Source organism: Cucurbita pepo, chromosome 7, assembly GCF_057944985.1.
Source record: "Cucurbita pepo subsp. pepo isolate OVF chromosome 7, ASM5794498v1, whole genome shotgun sequence".
Taxonomy (NCBI): domain Eukaryota; kingdom Viridiplantae; phylum Streptophyta; class Magnoliopsida; order Cucurbitales; family Cucurbitaceae; genus Cucurbita; species Cucurbita pepo.
Window position 1 is genome coordinate 2,697,183 of NC_141804.1, and position 16,457 is coordinate 2,713,639.

The 16,457-nt window shown below is 35.5% G+C and overlaps 3 protein-coding genes across 9 annotated transcripts; 1 reads left to right on the plus strand and 2 right to left on the minus strand.

Moving 5' to 3' along the window:
* Positions 1–471: 471 nt before the first annotated feature.
* On the minus strand, positions 472–2,803 carry LOC111798494 (protein BRASSINAZOLE-RESISTANT 1-like). 4 transcript variants are annotated; one of them, XM_023681683.2, is made up of 4 exons: positions 2,455–2,803; positions 1,262–2,010; positions 1,123–1,185; positions 472–906 (listed from the first exon to the last, which is right to left on the minus strand). In XM_023681683.2, the coding sequence occupies exons 1-2, from the start codon at positions 2,692–2,694 to the stop codon at positions 1,318–1,320; spliced, it is 933 nt and encodes a 310-aa protein (XP_023537451.2). In that variant the 5' UTR covers positions 2,695–2,803; the 3' UTR covers positions 472–906; positions 1,123–1,185; positions 1,262–1,317. The 4 variants fall into 4 exon arrangements, with proteins under 4 accessions (XP_023537451.2, XP_023537448.2, XP_023537449.2 ...); XM_023681680.2 differs by having other exon boundaries at positions 1,123–1,165; positions 2,455–2,802; XM_023681681.2 differs by lacking the exon at positions 472–906 and having other exon boundaries at positions 932–1,185.
* Positions 2,804–4,113: 1,310 nt separating this feature from the next.
* Positions 4,114–9,214, minus strand: LOC111799218 (Methyltransferase MT-A70 family protein). Of its 3 annotated transcripts, none has more exons than XM_087125808.1 (9): positions 8,805–9,214; positions 8,495–8,723; positions 8,192–8,319; positions 7,840–7,873; positions 7,096–7,165; positions 6,235–6,412; positions 6,060–6,149; positions 4,985–5,084; positions 4,114–4,898 (listed from the first exon to the last, which is right to left on the minus strand). In XM_087125808.1, the coding sequence occupies exons 1-9, from the start codon at positions 9,087–9,089 to the stop codon at positions 4,759–4,761; spliced, it is 1,254 nt and encodes a 417-aa protein (XP_086981934.1). In that variant the 5' UTR covers positions 9,090–9,214; the 3' UTR covers positions 4,114–4,758. The 3 variants fall into 3 exon arrangements, 2 of the variants coding, with proteins under 2 accessions (XP_086981934.1, XP_023538439.2); XM_023682671.2 differs by having other exon boundaries at positions 7,096–7,171; XR_015421780.1 differs by having other exon boundaries at positions 4,859–4,898; positions 6,065–6,149; positions 7,096–7,171.
* A 2,211-nt stretch (positions 9,215–11,425) lies between these two features.
* Positions 11,426–14,874, plus strand: LOC111799119 (uncharacterized). Of its 2 annotated transcripts, none has more exons than XM_023682526.2 (7): positions 11,426–11,715; positions 12,297–12,374; positions 12,461–12,674; positions 12,955–13,172; positions 13,246–13,422; positions 13,570–13,840; positions 14,349–14,874. In XM_023682526.2, the coding sequence occupies exons 3-7, from the start codon at positions 12,515–12,517 to the stop codon at positions 14,618–14,620; spliced, it is 1,098 nt and encodes a 365-aa protein (XP_023538294.2). In that variant the 5' UTR covers positions 11,426–11,715; positions 12,297–12,374; positions 12,461–12,514; the 3' UTR covers positions 14,621–14,874. The 2 variants fall into 2 exon arrangements, with proteins under 2 accessions (XP_023538294.2, XP_086981277.1); XM_087125151.1 differs by lacking the exon at positions 11,426–11,715 and adding an exon at positions 11,733–12,200.
* Positions 14,875–16,457: the final 1,583 nt, after the last annotated feature.

Sequence of the window (16,457 nt, forward strand, 5' to 3'; positions counted from 1 at the left end):
TAAAGCTTACAACAATTAAAAAATAAAAATAAATTTTCCCACTGTGGGGCTCAAACCCATGTGCTCTACCAACTAAGCTAGACAGACCTACATAAGAAATACAATCCTTTGATCTCTTGATCCTCCTTAGCTCTATCAAGTTTTTGCCCAGAAAGACCATTACACACAAAATGGGAACCTTTGCACTATCAAGTTTTTGCCCAGAAAGACTATTACACACAAAACATCTTACCCTTAATCTGAGAAAAGAAAGAGGCTTTCTGAAGCGGAACAAAGAAAGAAGGGAATGGAATTGTGAGACCCGGAGGGCGAAGGGAATGGAATTGTGAGACCGACAGACAGGTGAATGTAGACGAGTGACCTAATTAGTAATTTTTCTCCAATAAAATTAAACTCACCCACGAAGGAGCTCGAACCCATAACCACGAGGTTAAGAGTCTTGCTCTACTTTATCGAGTAGACGGGCCAACATAATAAAAACAACTACTTTATCGAGTGACCTAATTAATGTATAAAAAAATGAATGGGCTGAAACCCACAACAATAATGTTATGAGCCTTACGCTCTAGAGCTAGGCCTACAATGGGGCTCAAACCCACGACCACGAGGTTAAGAGTCTTGCGTTCTATCAACTAAACTAGATAGGCCTACATAAGAAATACAATCCTTTGATTTCTGGATCGAGTGACCTAATTAGTGTTTTTCTCGACTAGATAGGCCTACTATCGGTTGGAGAGAGAAACGAAACATTCCTTGGTGTGGAAATCTCTCTAAGGACAAAACTTTCTTGTCTTTTATTACATTTTCAAATGAATTCATTCAAGGCGTGTGGTTGAATATGAAGCTTGTCGGGCTCTGCCATAAACATAGCCAACCTGCTCTCATGGCCCCCACCCCACCACAATCCTAATCCAGTTTCAGTTCCATTCAGTGGAAGAACGAAAGTAAAATGGTTGAATTGAATTGAATTGAAACAGTTCGGATGAGGAGAAACAGAGCAATATGTGTTCATATCAACAAGACAACAACCTCTTGATTACATGATACATATATCTACATAGTAATTGCTGACTTAAAATCATGTCTTGTAATGTAATAGCAACAAACTAGGAAAATCATTACCTGAAATGAAGTGAATGAAGCTCCCTCCGTCATAGATGAAGCTCTATAAAGTAAAGATTTTAACTTAAATTATATGAATGGAATCAGCTGTGACATTCCCAGATAGACAATGAATCAATCAAAAGAGGGGTTTGCTTACTATATTGTTATGTTTTCGTAGATCGTTTCTTCTTTGGATTGGCTGTATTCTTAGCTTCAAGCCTTACTGCTACTACCAAGTGTGAGTTCCAAATCCTCCAATCCGACTTCATGGATCTTCTCCCCTTCCCAAGGCTTAACCTTACGGCCCAAGAACTCGAATTGACTTCCTCTTCCATTTTCCTTGATGAAGCCTCCCTGCAGATCATGCTGGTCAGCAGGCTTCACAAGGTTGAATGTGGGAGACGTTGGCATTGTCAATGTGGATTGGGGATAGGCATGGAGAAATGCCCATTGATTGGAAGCGTTGGTGGATAATTCAGACTCATCACATTCGTGGATCGTGGTGGGAGTATGCAGCTGAGGGCGAGTTGGGCTAGCAGGGGCAGATACTGCAAAGAAAGGGTAGTTCAAGGAGGAGAAGGATTCCTTTGCGGTGACCTCCCAATTGAGGAATGGCTGTGGAGTTCTTGAGGCTGGGGATGAAAGGGGAGGGGTCACAGGAGCACTGTTTGAGATTCTAAGAGGAGGAAGTGATCTGGGAATTGCTTGGCGAAGATACGGAATGAGGTTCGATGGATTGTCGGCGTCCGGACGGGACGGGCTCGGAAAGGAGGAGGAGGAGGGGCTGACTTGGTAGGATGCCATAGGGCTAGGGAATGAAGAAGACAATGGGCTTGGATTTTGGGAAGAGTAGGGCGTGATTCTAGTGGAAGTACCAACAATGTTCATTGGAGGTGGCTTGCATCCCTGAAATAAGAACAAGCACATCTCACCATTTATCATTTCATTTCACAATCAAACCAGAATCCAACAGATTAAACTAATCCGTAAAATCTCCTATCATTTCATTCACAACAGATTAAGATCGATCCACAAAAGCTCCTCAGTTCAAACTAATCCGTAGATTTTCAACTAAACCTCCTACTTCTTCGTAAAAACAAGTCAATTACAAGAATGAAATGCCATGGCGAAGTAATTGAAACGAACTAATCGAGTTCAGATCGATCCCAAAGTAGATTCCAGGACAGATCAATTCAAAATCAAGAGAAACACGAACCGTAACATAAATCGGCGATTCAGATCTACTAGAGCATTTCAAATCCAGCATTCCAATCACCGATCGAGCACTACAAATTAAGAAAGAAGAAGGGAAATCAATAGAAGAGACCGAAAGCGGAAGCGAGAACTAACCTTCCGATAAGTGGTTCCATCATCTTCGACAGTCCAACCAGCATCAGCACAGAGGGCTTTAAGGACCTCGTTATTGTCACAATGTTTAGGCAAGTTGAAGTTGCCCTGAGCCCTAAGGCCGGCATAAATCTTGGCCGCAATAGCTCTCCTCCGCCGCTCTCTGGTTCGATTATTCTCCCGCTCCCTCCATGACGGCTTCCGGCGGCAAGTGGAGGCAGAAGTAGCCCCGTCGGAGGTCATTTCCCGGCGATCTGAAGCGAGGATTGCGTGAGGGGTGGGGGTACTGAAGTACCCGGAAGAAATGGAGAATTTTACAGCGGGAAAAGAAGATCAAAGAAGAAGAAGAAGACGACGACGGTTTGATTATCTTGTCCTTTGACTTTGGGACCCGCAAGATTGAAACAGTGGGGCCCTCGGATTGGACGGTCATTAAGAGTGCACGTAAGATCACCACTAACACGCGCGTGATGAGTTCTTTTTAATTTCAATTTTATTTTAGTTTCATTTTTTTTTCCGTATTTTTCAAAATATTTATTTTACATTTTATACTTTTGAAAAATAAACGAGTTATACAAATTTTATTTTTATTTTTATTTCTATCAATAAATAAAATTTTAATAGAGACTAGTTTAGTAATAATTGACGGATAGCATAAAAAAAAAAAGTTCGACTGTACCTTGGGTTTAAAGTATATATTATGTATTTGTTGAGTCGGGTTTCTTTGAACAAATATACGATTTGTCGAAAATGCTTAAATTTAATATAGGTCAGATTGAAATTAAGAGTGTTTAAAAGATTTTATGAATAAATAAAAAAACTCGACCAACCCAACCTAAGTATGAATTGGATTATGAACTTATTTTGGTTGGATTCAAATAAATGAAAATTTTATAAATTAAGTTGATTTATGAGTTACGCTAAACCTAGGCAGAATTAAATCGAATTAATCAAAATTTATTGTTAATTTTAAAAAATATAGTTCACTTAAACTACAATTATATATATATATATATATATATATATATATATATATATATATATATATATATATTATTTTTATTCAAGTTCATAATTACTGTTTTATTATTTATTATTGAATAATTTTTTAAAATAATTTTTAGCTATCTAAAATTTAATTTTTCTATAGAAATTGAGTGATAAATTCTAACTAAATATTTAAAAATAAATAAATAAATAAATATTTTATTAACATTTTACTTTTATTAAAAATAAAATTTTAAATAATTAACTTAAATTCCGAACCAATTCAATCAATAAAATTTATAGTGGGATGAGATTGAGTTCGAAAATTATTTGAATTGAAAATCTAACAATCATATTGAATTTAAACAATATCTGAACTCGACTTAATCCAACCTACGAACCGAACAATTATATTAAATTTAAATAATATATAAACTCGACCTAATCAAACCTACTAAAAAAAAATGGAAATAATATTTTATAATTCTATATATGCATAGTTTAATGTAAACGATTTTATGAGCAAATAATTCCGACCGGGTGGGCCCACAATCACATGACATCCTTCCAATCTCATGAACCTGTCTCAAAATCTTCTCTAAGTGAATGTTATATCTAAGTCAATGAATATAATTAAAAACATATAATTATACTTTTCCCAAAAGAAATGCCCAATTGATTAAATAAAAGATAACATATACAAGGAAATTAGGAGTAACTAGCATCGCAACTCGGGTTGATCTACAGATAATTAATAGGTTAGTCGATCTACCCCTAATAGTTTCATAACACGAAAGTGACCGGAGGGAGCGACCCTTGAATCGGCCGACTCTATGTGATTTCTTGCTCTGCTTTGACAAGTTCATGACTCAATGTAGAGACATTCTAATCATACCCACATAGTGTTTGTGAGACACGGTTGAGTGTACTCACGCTCTACTGAATCTATAGGTATGGTAGTTGTCGTCAACGTTATAGAAGTTCGTCTAACAACTCTCTTCTAGCTATCTCGACCTACAAACATTAAAAAGAAAAGAAAAAAAAAAAAAAAAAAAACTAACATACTAATGCGCAGCCAAATATTGGTCCTAGTCCTTTCTAAACATGGCTTTGGAAAATGACACATTACTTAATTTCACGCAACAAGCCCCACCAACCATGATCCCAAGCGCTCTACCCCACTTTCATGAAGACAGATGCATGAACCTCTTAACAAATTCAGTTCTGTGAGGTTTTGAATTCTCTGTGCCTACCAAAAAATTGCAGCAGAAGGGGGGGAAGAGTTGCAGGGCTTACAGGGATTGCATAGCATGGCCATGGCTATGTCCTTGTGAAGTGTTGCGATTCCTGGAAGTGAAGGGGCTCGTTCCCCCAAGAAAGCCATCCGGGAGTCATCTCTCGAGCAAACAGTTCGATGCAGCGACCCGGCGTTGGCCCTGGTACGTACTCCTGCAGAAGCTCTGGATGGAAAGCAGAATGGTAGAACAGATGAAGGCAAAATTTCATTCCATGTGAGTTAAAAGAGAAGCATTGTTCACAGTGATACCTCCAATTGGTGGCTTCCTCGAGTAATCACCAGGAATGCTAATGATGACTTGATCTTTGGGTACGGTTTGCTCCAAAATTTTCAGGTCTTCAATGTCATCCTTAACTCAAACATTTTAAGGAAATCAACATTAAGTAAAAAAATTTAATAAAATGGAACAGTTCGAACTAAATGACATTAGCATCACTGGAAAATCCTGCATAAAAGTGACCCTATATCAAATTTTTTACTTGTATTGTAATTAAGTTTGAATCGAATTATGGATATAGTTTGTGTAAACAATATCAATATCCTGGCATGGTATCACAATCGCCCTTTTCTTGGCAGCGGATTGAGCATTGTGCGGCACTCAAGCAAAAGGCAACAACAACGGCTATCGAAAGTATTTTGAAAGCAAGGTTGAGAGAGATTGAAAACGATGTTATCCGACATACAAGCAAAAGACGACAACAACTGCTTAAATAACATATAACTTTTTGGGAGAATTTGACAACTAGTCGCATCCCCCTATAGTACACTTGAGGCGATTCAGGTCTGGCAGGCCTAGACGTGATTTCACCAAACGGTCATACAAAATCAGGGGAGGAGTTCACAACTAGACACACCCTCCTATAGTACATTCTAGGGCATTTCATGTCTACCAAGCGTAGACATGATTCTACCGAAACGTCATATACTTAGAAAAAGCAAGAAAGAAACTATACATCATGAAAGCAACAAAGGAAAACGATAAAGTATATAAGGCAAGGGTTTCGGCATGTAACGGGCATGCGGCCATTGAAACCACGCCTTGGACAAATATGACAGTGACACATGGCAAGGTAGAACTTGCAAACAATTAAGACAAACTAACTGGTATTTAATTTACATAAGCATTTGTTAATGACACCGGAGCACAATCCAAACTAAAAAAAGTTAAATTCAGAGACTAAATCCATTTATAATTCAACAAAATATACAGATTATCTGAATTTATGTTATTCATCTCATGATGGGCACAACATGCAAATTTTTCCCATAATTAAGGTAGGTAAGTTATTTCCTTAATCAATACAATTTTAATCAGTCTTGATACCTCACCGTGACAATAGCCCAAGAGAAGACATTCATACGGCCTGTGATGGAAGACATCTAGATCACTTATCAACGAAGCATCTGCTTTGACCTGTAATTTGCAGGTAACTGAAGGTTAAAACAACTTGGGGAGAGATGGGGAAGGAAAGAGAAGAAAAGAAGAGGAAAACACAGACCTTTAACCAGTAAAAAGTGGAAATGTGTGTGACTCCCCATGAAGGAAACAATTCCAAATCGATAAAACGATGAAACTTTTCTCTGTTCGTCACCCACAAGGCGACCAGTGCTCCTTTGCTATGAGACAGTTTCTTAATAGGCAGAGCTAAGAAATAACGGTTTGGCAATGTTGGATACCTTGGTGATTAAATGGGAATGCATTAAGTGGAGATCATACTGAATGATAGTGCAAGAAGGAACAGCAAAATCAGGAGGATACTCCAGAACTATTGACGTCAATAGTTCTGGTCGCATATTAACTACGAGATCATAAACTTCAACAATGCTCGATAGCAACAGATTTCGACATCAGGACGAAATGAATATACTACTGAAAATTGCATAAGAATAACAAAAAAATCACTTTTTCAAGGATAATATAGTAAGTTGTCGAGATAATATGACAACTATTGACAGTAATTTGTCGACAATAAGGATTTGATGATCATCGATCTATTATTAATAGGTTTAAATTTGACATGGATTAATCAAATCTCTACAATTGTAGATAATTGATCGACTCTGTCTAGGTTTGTTATTGACTAATTTCTCGTGATCTTTTTCCTATATTCATAAAATTTGCTTCTTAATTTACTACTACTAATAGTCCATGGTGCACCGATTAAGCAAACAACCTCCGAAACTCCATACAGGTAGCATTCTTATACAGAGGTAAATCTGAAGCTATCCTGAATGTGATTAGATCACCAAGAGTATATTTACGTTTACACCTTAAACTCTAAATGCATAGGGAGTCTAAAGTCATCTGGAAAACGCTTGGTGATTTAAAATGATATGGAAATGAATAAGCTATAGCATACTTTGATTTTTGTTGAGCACTTCCATTTTCCCACGGTGGATCGATCACTATAAGACTGAAGCCAGAGCTAGCTGTAGCTGCATAGCAACCAAACATATAATCAGACATTTCCAATGACAAGACAAAACAAACAGTGTATACACATATTCTTCCTAAGCCCACATGAAGCCTCACAAGCAATTTCTCTACATAAATCCTAAAATTAAAATGGGAAAACGATGACGTACGATGGAAAAACTGGGAGAGAGCTATAGCATTCTAATAAAATAAGGAGCAGAGAATTTAAATGACAAAGAACACATGTTTAAAAAGGAAGAACCAACTACATGACGTAATGTTGAGAACGATATTCGGCAAGGTGGTAAGTTAAGCAAGGATCAACAGAATTTACTGTTCAGAAAGTAAATAAATCGGGCCCAAGGCCCCATTTGGTAACCATTTAGTTTTTGAAAATTAATCTCATAAACACTACTTTCACCTGTAAGTTTATCAAGTCAAGTTTTGAAAACTAAAAAAAAAAGTACTTATAAGATCTTGTTTTTGTTTTTGAAATTTGACTAAGAATTCAAATATTTATGTAAGGAAACAAGCTGCCTTGATTTCAAGAACAGAAAACTAAACAAAATCAAGTTCAAATAGGCCTCAACGATCATTACTATTAGATATTACATAATTGAAATGCACAATCATTCGGAAAATAGACATAAAACTAGACGTCTAAAACACGAAAACACGCTGCCCTTACCAGGAATAAGATTGTGAACCATCCTCAAATCAGACTTGTACATGGAAACAAGAGAAATAATTTCATGTAAGATAAACTTAGAACTAAATCTAAAAATATTGGAAATGAAGGCATCTCAAGAGGTTCTTCATGAAAAACAACGATAGGTCTGCTTGGAAGAGAAGATCAGATCAACTTGCAAAATTAAAGAGGAAAAAAACAAAAGACCAGCAATAATTAACATTGTTTGGATAACAAATAACACTTATCAATGTAGCCAATAGAAAAATGAAAATCCTTAACTTTTTTCTTCATTAATAAATGGACCCAGAGATCAAAAACAGAAAAATGTTAGCCAAAGTAGCCACCATACCATGTAGAAGCAACTTTCGCGAGGCAATATATATTGATGATCAAGAAATTCAGCTTCAACCTCATTCAAGGTCTCATTGACAACCAGGTTATTAAACAAGGGAACTACTCTGTTCTTGAAAGAGGATCCTGAAGCAGACGAAAAACATATAAATTGTCATGAATTTTTACCAGCATGGATTTGCTTGGAGGTAGAAGAAATGAAATTCTGTTCTAATCCAAAGTGTAATTCGACTATAATGAAAATGTAACAGTATGAATCAGATAAATATAATATCCCTTCTGGAATTTGATGAATTACAACCTGCAACTTCACTGGATGGACTGGATTCAGGAAGTTTGAGAGTTATTTCATATAAAGGCGCCTGCCAAACCCCTCCGTGTTCGATCAATGATTGATGATCATTCGGAAATTCTACCCATCTGCTTCCTGCTGAAGAATCAATCTCACGGTTTAAACTGCCCATTACGCTCAACAGATCGGTAGCTTGCAATAACGACTCGTGTGCCATAAGCAACAAAGGCTTCGCCACCTGCAGCACATGAACATAGTAAAACATTTACCATTGCAGACATACAGAAACAACGCAACATCAAATTACAAACAAAGAAACCTGGTGGCGTTGATCGGCAGCAAGTTCTTTCTCGTTTAAGCAGCGGGATTTCTTTTCCTTCCTCTTTCTCTTCCTCGCATTCAATAAACAATCCCTGTTATCCAAACCCTTCTTCACATGATCGAAGAATCGTCGGTAGTAACCAGAAGGAGAAACCCTAAACCGTGAGTACGAACGATTCAGAACACGAACTGGATCAACGAAAATGAAATTGGAATTCTGGAAGCGATAAATTCCAGACTCCAAAAATACAGAGAGTTCATCTCTCGCTAAGCGATTCTCCATTTTCACAGGTCCCACAGTCGCTGCCGCTCTCCGAGCGCACCGTCGGAACCCGACGGCGAACCGAACCGGTCGAACAATAAACCGACTGCTCGTACGGAACGGAGAAGAAGGTCCTGGAATTATTTTTTTAAAAGTCAAGATCTTTGTCTGTATCTGAATTAAAAATTTCAGATAGCGCCGACCTTTTCGAACGCCACGTCATTTTTATTGTAATTATTTTTAAAAAAAAATGCTAAATTAATAATATATATATATATATATATTTATTAATTTATCTCAAAAATACATTTAAATTTTAAAAAGAGTTTGGATAATATTTTTAAATTAAAAAAAAAGGCTAAAAAATCAAATTAAATAAATAAATAATCAATTTTTTAAGGCTATTCTCAAATGTGATATCAATAGTTTCCCATACAGCAACAATAAAAGTATTTTCTTTTTATTTTAAGTATTTGACAAAAAATTTAAAAAATTTAAAAATTATTTTTAAAATACTGAAAACCTAAATTAATATAAATACTATTAAATTTGATAATTTATCTTTAAAATATTTCTAAACTTTCAAAAATTTCGATATTACTCTTAATTTGTTAAAAATTCAAAAAATTCAATTTAAAAATATAAAAATAAAAATGGTTGACTGTTTTAAAAATGCCTTTAAAATTTTAAAAGAGGGTTTAAAAAATTTAATTAATACTCTTATTTTTAAAAAATCAAAAAATTAAGTATCACATATTCATAAATTTTCAATAATAATATTAAAAAATTTGGAGATAATTCGTAGGAATTAATTAAGGTTTAATAAAATTTTTAATTTTTTTATAAAAATAAAAAAAATGTTAATATTATTTTTAAAATTTTATAGATATTATTTAAATATAATACTAAGTATAGTCGAAGGATATTAATAAAAAAATTTAATGTTTTAAATGTATTCTTTAAAATACTATTCTTTTAAAGTTAATTTTTATCATTTTGGGCACCTCTGGATTTGAAAAGAGAGAAAGCATTTGGCTTATAATGCGCGTGGATTCACGCGCGACATTACTCAATACACGTCGGACACAAACTTCGCCGCTACGCATGGCCTTTTAATTTTCGGATGCTCCATATTTTCCTTTTATTAATTAATTAATTTATTTATTTATTTGAAGGGACGGAAAATATTTAGTTTATAATGCGGGTCGTGCCGACTTGACCCAATACGCGTGGCTTCACGCTCCATATTTTCCTTTTATTTTTTTATTTTGAAGAGACGGAAAATATTTAGTTTATAATGCGCGTGTATTCACGCGCCGACATTATCCAATATTTCACTCTCCACCTTTTCCTTTTATTAATATTTATTTATTTATTTATTTATTTATTTATAAGTAAAGTCTTGTATATTCCAAAGTAACAAAAACGAATCTCTTCGTTATCCTACTTGTTTCGCTTTTCTTCATTATCAGCCAATCATATGCCGCCACGTGTATCCATTAAACATTAAGAAAATGGTCAAAGTAAAATATTACGAGACTTTTTCTTATAAGTAAATACAGTTATTAATTAGTGAAATTAAGTAAACTCAGAAAAAATAAAAATAAAAATTGTCAAGAATTTCCAATAAATATTTAATTAGCGATTTGGTAAATGTTTAAATATTGGATTATTTTAATATATTTTATGATTTTAAAACAAAAATATTTAAACTTTAATGAAAATTAATAATTATTTTGTCTTAATATTTCAATATAATAAGTAGTGAAAATAAATTACTTTTTCATTGATTTTTATAAATAGAAGCATTTATTATTCTCTTTTTTAAAATTAAAATCATATTTTTATAATTAATTATTCACAATATATATATATATATATTACTAATTTAAAGTCAAACTTGGCTGCCATAGTGACTATGGTCGCAAATATATCGAATAAACTTTATCTATTAATTTTTTTTTAATTATTATTATAAATGATGGGACGTTGAATGAAAACTGAAATTTTAACTAGGCAAGTGACGAGATAGGTTGTGAATTGAATATTAAGTATTTGACAGATCTCGAGCAATCCCGACCTATGAGAAGGCCTAGATATCCCACAACGGGTGAATTAACTCGAAAAATTCATCCGAACATATTTGTGAAATTAACACGTGTTTTAAAAATTGTTGGATAAAAGTCATACATCAGCTGATTTAGAGAATAATCATCTGTTTATAATAAAGAATACTATCTCCATTGGAAGAGATATTTCGGAGAGCTTAAAACAAAGCTACGAGAGCATAATTCAGCATAAACCATAGTTAACTGTAATGTATAAACCATAGTTAACTGTAATGTTTTCATGGGATGTAAAAGAAGAAGAGGGGGGAAGCTGACGACAGCAGCGGACCGAGTCGCACACTGACGAGGGAAGAGTGTGCACCCACCGTAGCGGTCTCGTCTCGGCGACCGAGCTACGGCTAGCCGTGGGTGGAATGCGAAGGGGATTAGTGTAATCATGGGTGCGCTTATGAGCTCTAATCACTCTTAGTTTTTGCTATAAATACTCGTCGACTTCACGTCTGCGGAGTATAGAAGCGATTGAGCGAAAGAAACTGGTCGAGTTCTGTCAGTCCGGGTCTTTCGTCGGTATCTTCGAGGTTAGAGTTCTCCGATCTGCCTTCATTTTGTCAATAATCGGTTTATTATCTGTAAGTCTCTCTGTTTTAGTGATGAAATCTTTACTTGTTTCTCTGATTTTGTGTTTCTTCCGTCGTTTCTTGGTGAGAGTTGCAGGATCGGAGTTGTGGGAAGGGTTTAGTTCTTGTTGTTGAATTGTGTGTTTGTTTGTTTCCTTTCTACTTGTATGATTGAAATTTCGTAATGTTTTATGCCGATGAGATAATTCGTCGGCTAACTCGTTGTTGATTTTGAACGATGGAGCGATCTGGTTATCCAGGTTTACCCGAACATTATCGGGGTTGACTTCTTCATTTCTATGGTCTTTTTCATTCGAAATGTGATGATAATTCTTTCTAGTTGAATTTTTTGTTATATTGAGCCGTGAGCTGCAAGTGTTTCGCCTTAATTTTGTTATCCACTGATGAATCGGTATAATCGTAGTACTTGGATTTGAATTTGCGAGGTGAAATTCTACGAAGTTCATATGGTCTGTTTTGATCGTCTCTTTTATCTCCTTTGCTATTGTTGTCATTGATCTAAATCATGTTTGTTCATGAAGGGACGTGCCAAGTTTGTGTGGAGTTATAGATCAGTGTGGCTTGATCATTTGGGCATCATCATTGAATTCTTTGTTCATGTAAGAAAATCTCTTCTCCTTGATCAATTCATGCTCGATATTGGATTATTTTCTTTCAAATTTACTCGATTTTCTTATGGCTATAGCTTTCAAAGATAAAACCAGACTGAACTTCGATCTTCTCCTCGGTGTTGGTTGAAATGACTCCTTCAACAGGCACCTCTCCAGCTACACTTGATTTATTTGTTACTGAAAAGGAGGTTTGTCGAGTATTAAGAAGGATATCGAATGGAGATCCTCTTCCAGAAAATGTTCTTGTTGGTATAGATCCTTACCAGTGTAAACCCGAAAACTTACCAGGTACTTCTAACGTCTTCCTTCTCGCAAAAGTTCATGTTTTGCATTGCCTGATCTTTCTCGAGTATCGGAAGAACTGGATATGATGATGTTATTCAGATTCCTAACCAATATAATCAAAGTTGCAATACATCTAAGATCGACTAAAGAATATATATTGCTGGATAAACATCATATTTTTCCAGGCTTAAACAAGCTTACCATATAATGGCCATGAGTTTCTGGTTGATTTTTGTGGCTTCAATGTAAACTGAATCACTTTTCAATTGTCCTGGTGAAACAGAGGGTGTTTGGTTTTACGGAAAGTGCGATGGAAATTCCAACTCGAGTTGGAGGCGGAAGGGTGGAGATATTAAACTGTATTCGGACTCTTTCTTCACTGGATGGAGAGCCACTTTTGAATACTATGAAGGTCAAGCACCTCATGAGCATAAAACAGCCTGGGTTATGCACGAGTACTGGACGACTGATTCAGGCACGAGCGGAAACAGCAAGCAAAGGGTATGTCTGCTTGTTTGGTTGGGACGAGTCATTCATTCAATCATTCATGCTTGTTTGGTTGGCCAATATGCAGGAAGCTAGCTCACTCTACAAACTCTTTGTTGGAGATGAACAGTTTCAAAGCCCTGAAAAGATTCAGAAAATCGAACTTTCTACCGTTCCCAATTCAGAATCTATCAACCAAAATCACCAGTTGGTTGTTCCAGATGGTTCAAATAACATGGAAAATGGATCCACAAACCAGCCTGAGGTAGCCTCTTTTTTTACTGGTTCAGAATAGTTGTTTATCATCATCGGAAACCGATCACTCCCTTGTTCTCCCCCCTTGCTTCTTTGCTCGGTATGGAGTCGCAAGTGGTGTCTTTATTTTCAGTTAATGACTACTGATGTTTTGTAGATGCGTGAAGTGATCCGTTCTGATATGGATTATATTTCGAGAGGCGACTTCTTGGAAATTCAGGATTTAGATACCCCAGCATCTTCATCATCAAGTTCTGAAAATTCTAGTCGCGTGTCCTTCACTTCAGATGAATATTTTGATCCAATGGCGCTACTAAGAGACATAGACCGTGACAATAACTTCGACACGGTACAAAGAGATGCTGCCTGCATCAGATCCTCTGCACCCATCAGACTAAGGACGGAGGTGGTGCATCAAGGAGGTTCAGGTTTGTCAATTCATTCAAAACTGTTCTCGTCCTCGTGTTGTTTGCCTTCCATTTTTCGTACTCGTTATGAATCAAGAATAATCTGGTTAGAATTTGAAGGCAGAACAGAACATTCTGCAAATTAGTTACCTAATCTTTGTGGATTATGCTGTTCTTCAGTATTTACTTCAAGAAATTAACACCGCAATGGTATGATATTGTTCACTTTGAGCATAAGCTCTCATGGCTTTACTTTAGGCTTCCCCAAAAGACCTCATTCCTTACCTACAAACCCGTGATCATTCTCTAAATTAGCCCATGTGAGACTCCCTCCCAACCATCCTTGAGTATTTATTTAGACAAAAAAAAAAAAAAAAAAAAAGGATATTCTCCTCATGCTTTCAACCATAGCAGCATATTCACATGTTGGGTGATCATTAGACGTCGTACTTTCTGCTGCTGTTTTTTTGGATCGAGCAGGAAACTAACAGTACAAACTCGTAACCATTTCACTTCTTCTCATTCCCAGAATCTCTTGTCGACACCAATGGAAGCCGCTTACCAGGCGAAGAGAGTCCAAAACCCGAGTCGATAGTGCCCGGTTCAGGGTGCAAAGAACCAGAGCTGTTGAAAGGGGAGGCATCATCAAGCTGTCAGAACGAGGTGGTGGCAAAAGGTAAAGAAGCAGCAGCAGCAGCAGCAGCAGCCATGGATGGAGGGAAGAAGAAGAAGAAGAAGAAGAGCATTAGCAGAATGAAGAAGATTCAGAAAAAGTACTTCTGCTTCTTCTTCTCATTTTAGATGTTCTTCATCATCTTACACTTTGCTGCATTATCTATATCTCCACGTATACCAAAAATGAGTTAGATTAAGTTAATTGTGTGATTTGTAACATAAATTCATCCTGTTTAATTAAGTTTAGAGTAAGTTACATTTAGTTTAAACTCTTTGAAAACTACTCCATTCATAGCTTACCAAAGTTAGTGTAATTGTAGAGCCCTGCTCATTTTTGTTTTTCCACCATTCTTAGGAATTCCCGGTCTTTCACTTTCAAATTGTTGTTTTTTCCTCGCTTCGAAACTCTACACTCCTTCCCCTGTGTAATAATTGTTTTTCAGTGATTAACGCAGTTCAGTAGTGAGCTGTTATTTGATCCATCTACCTATAAGGGAAATTCCTGTTCTTTCACTCTCAAATTGTTGTTTTTTCCTCGCTTCGAAACTCTACACTCCTTACCCTGTTCGTTAATAATAATTGTTTTTCAGTGATTAACGTAGTTCAGTAGTGAGCTGTTATTTGATCCACCTACCTATAAGGTAAAATTCCTGTTCTTTCACTCTCAAATTGTTGTTTTTTCCTCGCTTTGAAACTCTACGCCCCCTGCCTTGTTTGTTAATAATAATTGTTTCTCTACGTCCTTTGCCCTGTTTGTTAATAATAATTGTTTTCGGTGATTAACGTAGTTCAGTAGATGTTATTTGATTCATCCAAAGATTTCGTGTTACAAAGTCTCCTCAATTCTCATTAAGATTTCGTGTTACAAAGTCTCCTCAATTCTCATTTGGTAGCTGATAAAAAAGTTTTAACGTATAATTAATTAATTTTATTATTGAGATACGTAATAAATTATTATTTCATCCCTTCCTCTTTTAACTTTTAAGGTGGAAAATTTGAACTCAAACAAAATGTAAATGACTTGAACTACCTTCACTTTTCTAAAAGCCATCACCTTTACAAGCTACTAAAAAATGGTTTTTTTATTATTTTAAATTTAAGTAATTTTTTCTCTAAAAATCATTATAAAATAATATTAATTATGAATTATCCAGCCTAATTTTAATAATATTTCCAGGTGGAATTTATGCAGCAAATGGAAGGACACGTGTCGTTAGGCGAGTCAACTTTGGACCTGGGCTGGTTAAATTGCATTAATCTGGGCCGGCCCAACTTTGCTCAAAAGCCCATTACCGTTTCGGGCCTGGGCTGGTTGAATTGCATTAATCTGTGCCGGCCAACTTGCTGAAAAGCCCATTACCGTTTCGGGCCTGGGCTGGTTGAATTGCATTAATCTGTGCCGGCCCAACTTGCTGAAAAGCCCATTACCGTTTCGGGCCTGGGCTGGTTGAATTGCATTAATCTGGGCCGGTCCAACTTTGCTGAAGAAGCCCATTACCGTTTCGGGCCTGGGCTGGTTAAATTGCATTATTCTGGGCCGACCCAACTTTGCTGAAGAAGCCCATTACCGGTTCGAATTTGTCAGTTAGAATATATATAAATCAAATAATCGGATGTTGTATGAAAATTGTATCATACATTAACAATATTTATATTTCATTCCAATTTTATTACCTTATTTACTTTTAATTACTTAATTATTGTTAGTTATTTTATTGATTAATTCAAGTTATTAAAACCATTTTTGCTAATTTAATTTTCTTTCTCGAGTTTTTCTATTTATTTTGTAATCAATATTAATAATTACCCTCAAATATAATTAGGTATTTAGTATAAAAAAAATTATCGGTGGAATAAATTATTTTAAATGATATATAATTTATAAATTTTGTATAATAATAATAGATTAAATTATATGAATAAAATGATTATTACTAAAATACTTAATTAATTTTAGTAATTA

What these genes read in the sequence shown, in the direction of transcription:
- LOC111799218 (XM_023682671.2), bottom strand. Translation starts at nt 9,089, where the DNA reads ATGGAGAATCGCTTAGCGAGAGATGAACTCTCTGTATTTTTGGAGTCT. An exon ending in CTGCCGATCAACGCCACCAG is followed by an intron (nt 8,724 to 8,804) that starts GTTTCTTTGTTT and finishes CATGTGCTGCAG; the next exon opens with GTGGCGAAGCCTTTGTTGCT. An exon ending in TGGGCTATTGTCACGGTGAG is followed by an intron (nt 5,085 to 6,059) that starts GTATCAAGACTG and finishes GTTTGAGTTAAG; the next exon opens with GATGACATTGAAGACCTGAA.
- LOC111798494 (XM_023681683.2), bottom strand. Translation starts at nt 2,694, where the DNA reads ATGACCTCCGACGGGGCTACTTCTGCCTCCACTTGCCGCCGGAAGCCG. An exon ending in ATGGAACCACTTATCGGAAG is followed by an intron (nt 2,011 to 2,454) that starts GTTAGTTCTCGC and finishes TTCTTATTTCAG; the next exon opens with GGATGCAAGCCACCTCCAAT.
- LOC111799119 (XM_023682526.2), top strand. Translation starts at nt 12,515, where the DNA reads ATGACTCCTTCAACAGGCACCTCTCCAGCTACACTTGATTTATTTGTT. An exon ending in TAAACCCGAAAACTTACCAG is followed by an intron (nt 12,675 to 12,954) that starts GTACTTCTAACG and finishes CTGGTGAAACAG; the next exon opens with AGGGTGTTTGGTTTTACGGA. An exon ending in GATCCACAAACCAGCCTGAG is followed by an intron (nt 13,423 to 13,569) that starts GTAGCCTCTTTT and finishes GATGTTTTGTAG; the next exon opens with ATGCGTGAAGTGATCCGTTC.